The sequence below is a fragment of the Pararge aegeria genome, chromosome 7, assembly GCF_905163445.1.
Source record: "Pararge aegeria chromosome 7, ilParAegt1.1, whole genome shotgun sequence".
NCBI lineage: Eukaryota > Metazoa > Arthropoda > Insecta > Lepidoptera > Nymphalidae > Pararge > Pararge aegeria.
The window spans coordinates 4557173-4569025 of record NC_053186.1 but is presented as its reverse complement, the minus strand read 5'-3'; the positions used below and the strand labels follow the sequence as shown (position 1 = coordinate 4569025).

The 11853-nt window shown below is 35.6% G+C and overlaps 2 protein-coding genes across 3 annotated transcripts; both read right to left on the bottom strand.

Moving 5' to 3' along the window:
* Positions 1-2748: 2748 nt before the first annotated feature.
* On the bottom strand, positions 2749-6323 carry LOC120625315 (actin-related protein 6). The gene is made up of 3 exons (XM_039892349.1): positions 5559-6323; positions 5002-5193; positions 2749-3974 (listed from the first exon to the last, which is right to left on the bottom strand). The coding sequence occupies exons 1-3, from the start codon at positions 6049-6051 to the stop codon at positions 3475-3477; spliced, it is 1185 nt and encodes a 394-aa protein (XP_039748283.1). The 5' UTR covers positions 6052-6323; the 3' UTR covers positions 2749-3474.
* Positions 6324-8086: 1763 nt separating this feature from the next.
* LOC120625114 (cytochrome c oxidase subunit 7C, mitochondrial-like) lies at positions 8087-11834 on the bottom strand. Of its 2 annotated transcripts, XR_005658785.1 has the most exons (3): positions 11590-11834; positions 11010-11130; positions 9095-9367 (listed from the first exon to the last, which is right to left on the bottom strand). XR_005658785.1 is itself a non-coding variant. In XM_039892046.1 (2 exons), exons 1-2 carry the CDS (start codon positions 11680-11682, stop codon positions 8087-8089), a joined length of 210 nt encoding a protein of 69 aa, XP_039747980.1. In that variant the 5' UTR covers positions 11683-11822. The 2 variants fall into 2 exon arrangements, 1 of the variants encoding a protein (XP_039747980.1); XM_039892046.1 differs by lacking the exons at positions 9095-9367; positions 11010-11130 and adding an exon at positions 8087-8203 and having other exon boundaries at positions 11590-11822.
* Positions 11835-11853: the final 19 nt, after the last annotated feature.

Sequence of the window (11853 nt, the reverse complement as noted above, 5' to 3'; positions counted from 1 at the left end):
TGAGTCGATAAGTGAGCAAAGGCGACAATAATCATTCCATTTGCATAATGTTTCATCTAATGAACAAAACACATCGGAGTTGACGACCTGTGAACTCGCATATTAATATTTCATCCATTCCTTATGCCCAAATCAGGGCATCCATTAATGACGTGAGGTTGTTCTTTTTGTGTTATCCATGGGAGGGAAAGTACAGATATACAAACTTTGAGTTTAATTATTGTTAATAATGCGAACAGAGTGACATTCTGCCATGCTAATATAAGTGGAAATAATTGTCGTTTTGCTAAAACTGTTGAGATTTATCCTGCATCTGCAAAAAGAGATATACGTACGTATAGTCCGAATCAAACTTTATGACTTCTCGAACTTCGTTCGTTTCGATACGCAAAATTCAATATTCGGTATGAGCCAATAGGCGGGACTGTATGGTTGGCCTGCGCGAAGCTACACTCGCAGTTAGCTTCCGGGACGACATAAAGTTTGAATTGGACTATACCTTACCCGTTTTCTACGTCATATCTACATATCTTACATTAAAAAAAAAATTGTGTGACACGTAGGTTTTACAGATGCAACATAAGTGTGGAACTCAGTTTTAGCTAATTGTCAAAAAATTGCTTTTTTCAAATAGAGGATGTTAGAAGGAGTATTACTTTGCAAAATTCCATTATGAAAATAAAGCCTAATTTGTAAAACACCGCAAAAAGCAGGAGAATCAGTACGGTTTCATTTATAATTTCTTCAATCTTTATAATTCACACCAAAAGGATCTTCGGCAATGTACTCACTACGCACGTTTGACCTGAATAATTGTTTAATAATTTTAGTCGACATATACAGAGAATGTTTCTGTGTCTAAGATCTTTCGGTGTGGAGTATAAAGATTGAAGAAATTATAAATGAAACCGTACTGATTCTCCTGCTTTTCGCGGACGAGCAAATTAAGCTTAATTTTCATATTAATAAATCGCTTTCTTCATTAGCACGGCAGGGCTGTTGCCAAGTCTGTTATATCAAGACTAAACTAAACTAGCTGGTCTAAAAGCGATATGTGTTTCCATCGGGAACACTGTAAAAATAATTGCAATACTTTAAGACCTAGAAATTAGTTAAGTTTACAGATTTGTGTACAATATATTCTGCACCATTATTGCGCGCTAAAGAATTATACTAACTGTTCTTTTTAAAGGTTGGAGAATGTATCTACTATTGTTACCTTTTTTAAACAATAAATAGTCATTGCGTTATAAATATTCTACTCTAGATTTAGAAATGATTGTACCATATTATTCATATTGCGATTTTTTAAACACTTTTTTGCCGTCCATTCAGTGTTTTTCTTTAAACCGTTAAAGCTAACGGTATGTTAACTTAATGTTGTATGAAAAAAACTCTATGGCGAACGTTTAAATCACATGCTAGGAGTCACAAAGAGTCGTGGTGAGATATAACAGTTCCAAACTTGCAATATGAAATGGGTTTAATTTTAGTTCAATTATTAGATATGTGATACATAGCTGTTAGTATATTATATTTTACATAGTTATTTTGTTTTTTCCATATTAATAATGATTTGAATGGCATTTTTCATTTTGTTTACTAAGGTTTCGGTTTAATTCTTCAATTTGTATAGGATTAATTGTATATATCAAGAAACAACGGCTAAACGTGTCTAAACAAAAGCCAACGAAACAAGATAATATATACTAAAAGAGAAGTTGTTTTCTCTCTCATGCTCGTTACCTTAATTGTTTTCGATGGTCATTGTTTATATTTACTCGATATTGTGTGTCAAGTTTTTTTTCTTGTAAATTAAACAGAAATATTGTGTACATTAATTTTTTATTGCGTTGAAATAAAATGGGGATTTTAAATATGTGTTTTCTTTCCCTTTCCGTTTTATACTCTTATGACCGGACCGCGCTTCGCTCGCGTGAACTATTGTGAAATGCGAAAAAAAATCAGATAGACACAACTCAGACCTAGGCACATGTAGCAACATTCCCTGTGCGGCAACCTTGGGAATTCGATATTTCCCCAGGATTACAGGATATAACTATCACTTTCTTCAACGGTGAAGAAAAAAACCTGAGGAAACCGGCTTGAGAGTTCTCCATAATGTTCTCAAAGATATGTGAATTCCACCAATCCGCAATGAGCTAGCGTGGTGGGCTACGGCCTTAGCCCCTTCTCATTGTAAGAGGACCTATACCCTGTTTTGGGTAATGGGTTGTTTTGATGATGTTAATCTCAGTATACTCAACCATATCTGTGCCAAAATCACAAGTGGTTTTGCTACGACGTGAATGATGGACGGTTTTACGTGTACAAATACTAATTTTCCTGTAAATCATCATCATTAGGAACCCTTTTGTGCAAGTTCACCACGCACTTAGCTGTTTTTTTTATAATACATATAAACATTGCACTTTTAACAAAGTCATCAATTACCTCTAACAATCCACTGCTGGACTAATGGAGTCTCCCAATGGGAGTATTTGCCCATAATCACGACGCTGGGCAGACGGGTTCTTGATCGCAGTAAATAGTAGTAGTAGCAGAAAGGACACTGCTGCACGTTTATAGAACATATTCACTTCATCACCACGAAAGACACCCGCAGGTTTTCCTGCGGGTGTCTTTCGTGACAATTGTATTCTCTATCCGACACTACACAGCATAAATATAAAATACAGTAGTAGTTTTAGGGCTATGGAAGTAATAGTACTCAATAAAACACCATTATAATTCTAAATTACTTTAATTTATGCAAGTATTTGTATATACAGTTGATCTATTTCACGAAGAAGTTACATATTATATAGTACAGTACAGATAGAGTCAACTCAGCCACACGACAGTGTAATGAATTGATGCGGTCGCCTGCGTCACAGCGGCTCGGTTTTGCTTGCGCGCCGATATTCTCTATGAGTATACAAAGCAGATGACTTTCTATTATACTATATTCTCTGTGTTTAAAACTCATTAAACATATACAAAGCAGTTGACTTACTATTATACTATACTCTGTGTTTAAAACTCATTAAACATATCGTATTACAACAACTGAAGCTGAACATTTTTCGTGAGATAGATATAATAATCCTATAGATAACGTGTCAGTCTTTTTCACAACTATATTATATTAAGTTTAATTTTATTGTCACTATTCCTTTTTTTTGGAAGTAATTAGGTCTCGGGCATAGGATAGAGATTTAGACCTTTTTAAGCACTTCCTGATGAAGGTTTTATGATTATTTGGTATAGTTAGGATTTTAAAGAATGCAGTTATTATCAATTTATATTGCTTAAGAAAGCACGCTCAACCCAAACATTTCCGCACTGAAGCAGCTTGATGAGTCTAAAAGCCTATCTTCTATTAGAGGAGTCCTGTACCCAGCCGTGGGCAACTTCACTGCACTTTATCGAACCGGGAATCTACTCTGAGGCCTTCCTGGCTCGCTTACGCCGTTATATATCAAACCTCTCGAAAGCTAAGGGCCTACCCTCCTCCTCGTATTCCTCTCTCGTCAAACAGAAAGAATAAAACTCTGGATCGCGGAACATCATTTTACCACCCTCCCATGCATATGTAACGGGATTCTCACCCAATGTAACGTTTACATCATAATGATCCAAAGCCAATGCTCGGACTTCGTTATAAGTCCTATCCCGAAAACCTCGGAACATTGTATTACCACCGTACAAAATTATATTTTCCAATAAACTCTCCATGTTTTCCTCGGGGCATGCTTCGATTGAATTAATTATAGCTTCTGGTATACCCATTTGTGGTATGCCTACATCTGATGGACGGAATAGCAGTTCTGGGATGCAGAACCGTTCGTTGTTCAGCCGTAAAGTTTGCTGTTCAAGGTCTTCGTCAGGTCTGACTACATCGCGGAGAAAACCTCTTCTTATTGTCGTATAGTCTGGTAGGACGTAATCTTTTACTATAGTGTTGGTTGGTCCTGAAAATTTATATATAAAGTGAAAATAGTTTCTTGGTGGTCCAACCAAATCTTCGAACAGTGGGTGTTCTGGAATTTCTAATAGGTGGTCGCTTTTTATGGGCTTCATAAGAAGGCTAAGAGTCACTCAGCCGACGATGGTTCGGAGTATCTCTACTAGATCAAATCAAAAATGAGGCAGACACATTTTAACGAAATGCGAAGCTGAAGTGGCGATGGGCGCGGCATATAGTTAGGAGAACCGATGGACGTTGAGATCGCAAAATGCTGAAATGGCGACAGCCAACGAATTAGACAGGCGACACCATGCGCTAGATATAAGCGCGCCAGGACCGTGGGTTTTTGAAGTCGCCTACCTATTATGTCAAGCAGTGAAGGTGATGATGATGTTGAATCTTTTGCCTTCCCGACTCGTCCAAAATTTTTTTATTGTGCCAAAATAGCGGCCACTAACGAAAACTACATTAATTGATAGTTGGCATGAATACAGCAACAATAGCAATAATAAAAACAAAGAGAATCCTTGTTCGTTTGTTTGTTGGAACTACTAGTCGGATTTGAAAAATCTTGTTCACAGTAGATAGTAAATTCTTGATGGAGGTTATAGGGATATTATCATTATGCTACAACCGTAAGGAAGCAAACAACAGATAGGCCGTGCGACGCGACGAGTTTTAGAATGAATTTTTGACTGGAACAGATAAAATGAACAGAAGTTGCTAATGGAACAAGTTGCGGAGAACTGCAATTGTACATGTTAAGTGTCACATTTGTGAAAATTACATAGTCTTGTAAGTCAGACACTTAAAACCAACTCGGAACAACTATACTTCCAATGTGTGTTCAGGCAAACTTTTTTGGTTGCTAGTTTGCCAGTCCACACATTGAACAATTAGTGTAGTTTGCCAGTCCACACATTGAACAATTAGTATTGGGACCAGCATTAGAACCAAGGAATGGAGATAGGCTAAGGTTTTGCATGCAACCAATGCTCTTGGACTGCTCTGCTGTTGTTTGTAAAAATTACCTTTCCGCTTAGCAATCTCCATGTCAGCCATGAAGTCTTGGGACACAAAGCATGAGTCCTCCTTGGCTTGGTTGATAACATAGCTCTCCTCCATCACGTTCAACTGTCTGTATGACAGAATCTCCTTCATGTGATTAGTTAGAACTTTCCCACCAACATCTATACGTCGTATACCTTCTCTGTACTTCTTACCTTAGAGTCCACAATTATTCATATTAACCAACTTATTATAATTCATGTTTTATTTACTTTTGTAAATATTTAAACAATCTTTTTATAATTTTTTAGCATAAAGTATGTTGCATGCTTAAGACTTAAATAATGTTTATAAGTAAAGTTAGAAAAAATTGAATATATTATAGTATATAGTGTAGGATACCTACATCTATGAACCAAAATAATTTAATTAAATAAGTCTCTCTGCTGGACATTTTCAACGCTTTCAACTGCGTCAATCGAGCCTCAATGTAAGAAGCTCAGTGACATGAGTTTCAATGGTTGAAATAGAATTCTATGATTGCAAGCAGGAAAATCTCATAGTACATGTTTAAACTTACCTTTGATGTATGGGACAATATAAGTAAAACTATAACCAGAGTCAACAACTACTGTGCACTCATTATTATGGGTCTTCCGATATTGGTACTCAGCCAGATCTGTCGCATTTATACGCAATAAAGTCTGACATTCATACTCTTCGAAGAAGATTTCTGTCATAGCCTCTTGAACTGACGAAAAATTGAAAATTGGTTCGGTTACAATCAAAGGTGTCTCACTCAAGTTGACTGGACAACATTCTTTGCTAAAAATGAAGTCCCATATGGTTTTTTGGGTGTCCCAGTTCGTTAAAAACCCTTTTTGGAATGGTAGAATGTAGTAAAGTCCAGATGCGTCTCTACATTCGTCGATTTGTGATCCGATGAAAGGGCGTCGTCTTTCAGACTTCGCTTTCATTATACAGTTCGGTACAACTTTCGGCTCTGCGTTGGAAAAGCCTACTTTGGCCGTATAAGCTCCATTGTCCAATATATAACAGAATGTTTCACTCATTTTGCTTGAGGGTGTAGGTTGCCGGTTTGAACTTTATTGAAGTTTCGAAGAATTCTTGAAAATATTTATATTTTTATTGTTCTTAATGGTTTAGGCAGTAGCTGTATGGGATATAAATTTGCTACATTTTTTCACTAAATCTGTTCGAATTTGAGAAAAAACAACATAATAATTGCCAATCACTTTTCAAGTTTTCATGATTTTTTTGGTTTTCACTTTTCACAACAATACGTACCATAGACCAAAGTCAAAACTCATTTATTTTATTTTATAATCTTTCCAAAGGCAAAGGTTTATTACCGTACAGCCATGTCTTCAGTTCAAAACTCAAAATTGCAAACACTGACAGATCAAAAAAGAAGGCAAATGTCTAATTTAATTGACTTTTTTTGTTACCTGGGTGTACGGCTACGGGTCCAATGTTTTTTGAGCTAAATTGAGTATAACCGGCAATAACTCATATTTTATCATAATTTCAATCGCGAATACGCAAAGTCCTGACCACGAGCCCCCGGCGTGTGTTGTCGGATCAGCTGCCATTTGCCAATGCTGTTCCAAATCGGTTCACTGGATGCCTCTCCAATGCGGGTGCTTATTATCCATTATTATCAAATGCCCACCAAAGACTACAATAGTATACTGGGCTACCGACGACCGACGCGACGGTGCAGTTTAAAATGCTCTTTGAGAAACAGGTAGACACCGCCATATACAGAACTCCTGGCTGGTACTGACAAAAAAGCACATCTTAATGCTGCGTTTTTCGCATATTCTTAAGTATGCTAGGCACACTCCACCTATATGATAGAAAAACCCAATACTTTACAATTCTTTGTCTAACATGGTACTTCGTAATCCATATTTGAACTATATATACATAATCCATATTTGACTATTATAGTATGCTGGGTATATATATAACAGCTTTCAGAAAAGTAACCAATTGAGGCTCAGAAGAAGGACCTATCGGTGAGCGCCGGAGCGATGATAGCCTTGGGCCCGGTGGCACCGAAATCGATACCTACCTATAGAAGGCGTGTGAAGTCTACCATCAACTGGGTTTAGGGCTCCGTAGTCCTCTAGATTGGCAACTTGGCTAGAGTGGAGTACCAACAACCTTGAAACTTTCTCGTTTTTATTACATCATTGCTAGTTCATGTCTAGATAAAGTTAATAAATAATACTTCACTGCCAAAAAATTAATAAAGCAAAAGAATATTTTAATGTATCAATTACTTACTATGCCTCTAGTGTTTATATTTTTTGACCTAATAGAAAATTACGGAAATCCAATGGATGGAAATATATTATTTAGAAATTGATTTGGAATGAAACAACATTTGATCACATTAATTTATTGTTTTAATTTACACTTTACTAGCTTATACCTAAATCAGCACAACTGTTTCAAAAAATTACCTGTAATAAAAACAAAAGGTTAGTTTGCCGTTTGTGGTTTAAGAAATTTATTGTTTTAGTTTGAAGAACAATTTCTGAAATCCTAAGTTTTTAGGAACAGATGCAATACAGTTAACACCAATGTAAATTTTTTCTTGTAAGTTTTTATCAACCTAACCAAGCAAGATAGCTGCAGCCTCCTGTGTGCCAGACCAGACAAAATACAGAAATTAAAAATTCTTGATGCCAGGGATTGAATCCTGGCCCTCCCACTTATGAGTAAGACCACAGTTCTCACCACTACACCAGAAGGGTTGGCTAAACTAACAGCAATAATTCACTTTACATAGGGAACCTAAGATAGCATACTGGTATGCACTGGCTTAACTTTCCGGAGGTGAGTTCAAACCAGTTATGCAAAATAAATAAGCTGCGCCTGTGTTTTCCATAATGTTCTCAAAGGGTTGTGTTGACTACCAATGCAAGCTTGGCCAGCATGCGGGAGTACTACCTAAACCTTTCTCTTTCAGAGATGAGACCCGTGTCCTGTAGTAGGTCAGTAATGGTGAGATTTAATGATGATGATGATGATGATGATGTTGATGTAATAATAGAAAGTAAAGACCTAAAAAATAACTTACTTCTTGAGAAGCTGGTGACGGGTGATCAGGAATGGTGCAGAAATTCCAGAGCCAATATAGACAATGAACAGTGCTGTTAGCTTGTAGCGGTTGCTCATGTCAAATGGCAGGTTCTGAAATTAGGGATGATTTACATTGATGCAAGAATCAATTAGAAATTTTATGTCACAAGATCTTAGTTAGTGGGCCTGGTTATGGCTCTTAGGCCTGTAGGCTATATTAACAAATAATAAACAAATATTGAGTAAGAACAACAAATTTTAATATGACATAATATGCAAATACCATTGATACTTTTTCTTCCAAGATCAAGTTGGTAATCCCCTTTTAGTTGCTGCATGATTGATAAAGTCAAAAACACAAATCAAAAAAATTTTTTCAGGGAGGCCTTTTTACTATGTAACTTTTGGTAAAGTCCTTTAGTTGTATCATAGTGACTATCAGCAGTTTGGCATGCACATTTGACCCAGAAAAAATATGTTTGAAACTCAGTAGTCACCGTTTTCTAATCAATAACATACAACATTTTACAATATAACAAATTCATAAACCTTGTAGCTTGTGGCGGTAGATCGTCCTCTTAGATCAATAATTAAAAAACCTCGGTTTGGTTGAACTAATACAGATAAGACAGTATATATTATATACGTAAAAAATACTTGTTATTGAATGACTCTAACCTCATAACATTTTCATTTCCCGTTTAGGGAAAATAATGAGATTGTGGAGTCTTAGAAATTTCCAGGGCAGTTTTCACAGTGCAATGTTTGGGTTATAAAAAGAATTCTTTCACTTTATTAAAAAAATACGATTATTTTACGATTATGTAATGTTTAGATTCGAATTAAGAACTCACCTCTCCGGGAACCCCACCGTGGGAATGATTCCTCACAAAGTTTGTCATCACATTTCTGCCGAGTTTGTTAGAAGCACGAGCTAATGGACCCAGCATTTTGATAATTTACTGGCGACTTCTTTTGCAAATGTGAATTGAGAGAAAATTCGATTTTCTCTGCAAAGAATCACTGTACTTTTTTTTTTTTTTCAGAAATCTACCACTGCGTTCCTATTCACTTAAATTGGAAGTGTGCCCCTTTGATAATGGTAGTTTAATGAACGCACCCAAAATGTTTTTGAAATAAAACTACCAAAATTAAATTAAAATAATTTATTTATAAGAAGTTTTACAAACTATACGCTATAGTAATTCATTAAATGACTTTTGAGTTGTATTACAGTTTTATAACTTACCACTGTATCAATATTCAGGTACTACCCTGAAACAAAAATGCACATAGATAACTTAAAATAAATAAAGGAAGTTCGCATAATGATAAACTTAGGGTTCCAAATGATAAAAATAAAGTAAACTTCTCATTAAAATAAAGCTAAGGCATGCTCAATGGTCCATTTACATGAAAAGAAATTTGTTTTTCAAATTTGAATCCACTTTTGAGTATGTTTATAACTGCAGTTACAAGTTTTACATTTATTCATACGAAATTATTCCTATGAATTTCAATATACTACTTATTCTAGACAATGCCTACGCAATCTTTCAGAGCCTACATGGTCCTACGGTTTTAATAACTTAACGCGCGATGTATCTACGAAATATGAATACACAATGGTGTCCATTTCTTTTGTACACAGATCTGTAATATAATTCAGGTGGGTGTAAAAACAGTGCTATCCTTTTCCATAAATATAGTAGAAATATAACATAGTAGAAAGGAAATAATAAGAGAATTAGAGTTTTGTGTACGTGCCTGCGCCCACGTCCAATAAACGGTGACCAATTTTTGTAGGGGGAAAATATAACGTACCGATAGTACAAGTGCAATAGTGCAACGCATATTGAGAAGAGGGTCTGAGTGCACTTCTCAATTATGTTGCTCAGAATTGACATTGGCATAGGTAGTAGAAACTACGAAATGCATAAACACCAGCTAGGCTTTACTTAGTCCGCAAATACAAACATTAAACATAGAAACGACTCTATTGTTCTTTCGTTTACATGTTGCAAACAGCTAACCTTAGTCATTCAAGTATACATTTTATAGGTGAAGAAATAAGAGACAATTTCCAGCAAAAAGAAATATACTGCATATTGGCAGCCTTCACTAAGATACATAAGATTATAAACTTAACATTATCTTACAATAAAGATAAAAATGGCAGAAAATTTTAACGTGTTAAGTTGCAGGCAACGAAGAAGGAATGTATTAACATAAAGCAACGCATTTACGGATTTTACCGGACCATTTGAGTTGTATGTACTTATTGCATTATATTTACAATGTTTAATTTTGTCACTTTTTACATTGTTTCTTTTATCGTCATTTGTATTTAAAGGCACTTCGCATTTTACTTATACACAAAATGTTTCATCGCATGTTAAAATAATTATTTTAGGGAATAATTATTTCCTTATAATGAGGAAGGAAAATTTTAAGGAAAATAGGCAACCGATTGTACGGGTGTCCAAATTAGGAGTCCAACCGTTGGCTACAAACAAACAATCAATGTTTTAAGATGTTATCAATACTAGTTCTGTCCGCGGCTTAGCACGCATTTTTCGATATGGCTATGGTCACGAGAATTTTGCTTTGTGAAAGAAAGTTACATTTACAATTATTAAGTAAAGTGATATAAATAAAATGATTTTCGGGTTAAAATGTATTCCAGACCTTATTTACCAAATACTAAAATTCCGTACAGCAATGAAGAGATGATCCGTACATGTACTTTATGACAGTATCGTGCTTTAGATCCTATAGAAATCGCGGAGTTTTCGAAATGAAAAGTAATCTATCATATCATCCACCAGCCTATAATCTTTATGCAAAAAAAATCTCTTCAGTAAGATAATCTTATTTTGTGATTATACGTAAGGCAGGATTTCTGTTCGTAGCTTACCAAATTACTTCTTCTTCATTTGGAGAGCTAGAAGGACAAATGGTGCGCCAAAACCAGTTGCCGTGTACCAAAAGAAGTTCCATGTTATCCAGGCACGGCTCTTAAGGCCGATCGGCATATTCTGTAATTGTTTTCATTGAATATTTAATAATTAATGAATGCGAGGTAGCATCAAAGATAAGACATGAAGATTTAGAGAACCGAATACCCAGAATGCGAATGCAGAAAAGTTTACTTGTAGACTTACGTTAACGAGGATTAACCTCAAAACTAACAATTCTGAATTTTAAATTCATTTGTGACAGAGTACGAGAATTCTGTCTATTTGTACTGACTCTACGACAGACTTGAAAGGCAGTCTCCATCGAGAAGAAACCGGCAAGAAACTCAGCAGCACCCATAATCAATCGATTGATGGTTATAATTCAGACATAGGTCTTTTGTACGAACTTCCATACTACAAGGTCTTAAATATAATCGACAAGTTTCATGGATCCCTCGTGCTTTACAGTTAAGTTAATGTAACGCAGTAAAACTTAACTTTATCAAATACAATTACGTAATACAAAGTTATCCTTACCTCGCCAGGTACACCTCCATGAGAACCGTTCCTTATGAAATTTCTCATCACACTTCTCCCTAGAATACTAGTCCTCGCCAAGGTTCCATACATTTTTAATATTTTTTTACTAGAAACTGGTGTTTAAATTTCTAATGTACACTTCCAAATGGGAAGGTAAATGTAAGATTAGATAAGAATATCGACGATTGCCCTATGTCGATACGACTGGCCGTTTGTAGATAAAAATCCTGAATGCTATTGCTGAATAGTGAAGCCTATGTC

Excerpts from the sequence above, each read along its gene's own strand:
- LOC120625315 (XM_039892349.1), bottom strand. The coding sequence starts at position 6,051 with ATGAGTGAAACATTCTGTTATATATTGGACAATGGAGCTTATACGGCC. Across the intron at positions 5,194-5,558 it reads TATTGTCCCATACATCAAAG|GTAAGAAGTACAGAGAAGGT; the intron begins GTAAGTTTAAAC and ends GTGGACTCTAAG. Across the intron at positions 3,975-5,001 it reads GGAGATTGCTAAGCGGAAAG|GACCAACCAACACTATAGTA; the intron begins GTAATTTTTACA and ends ATAAATTTTCAG.
- LOC120625114 (XM_039892046.1), bottom strand. The coding sequence starts at position 11,682 with ATGTATGGAACCTTGGCGAGGACTAGTATTCTAGGGAGAAGTGTGATG. Across the intron at positions 8,204-11,589 it reads ATGGAGGTGTACCTGGCGAG|AACCTGCCATTTGACATGAG; the intron begins GTAAGGATAACT and ends CCCTAATTTCAG.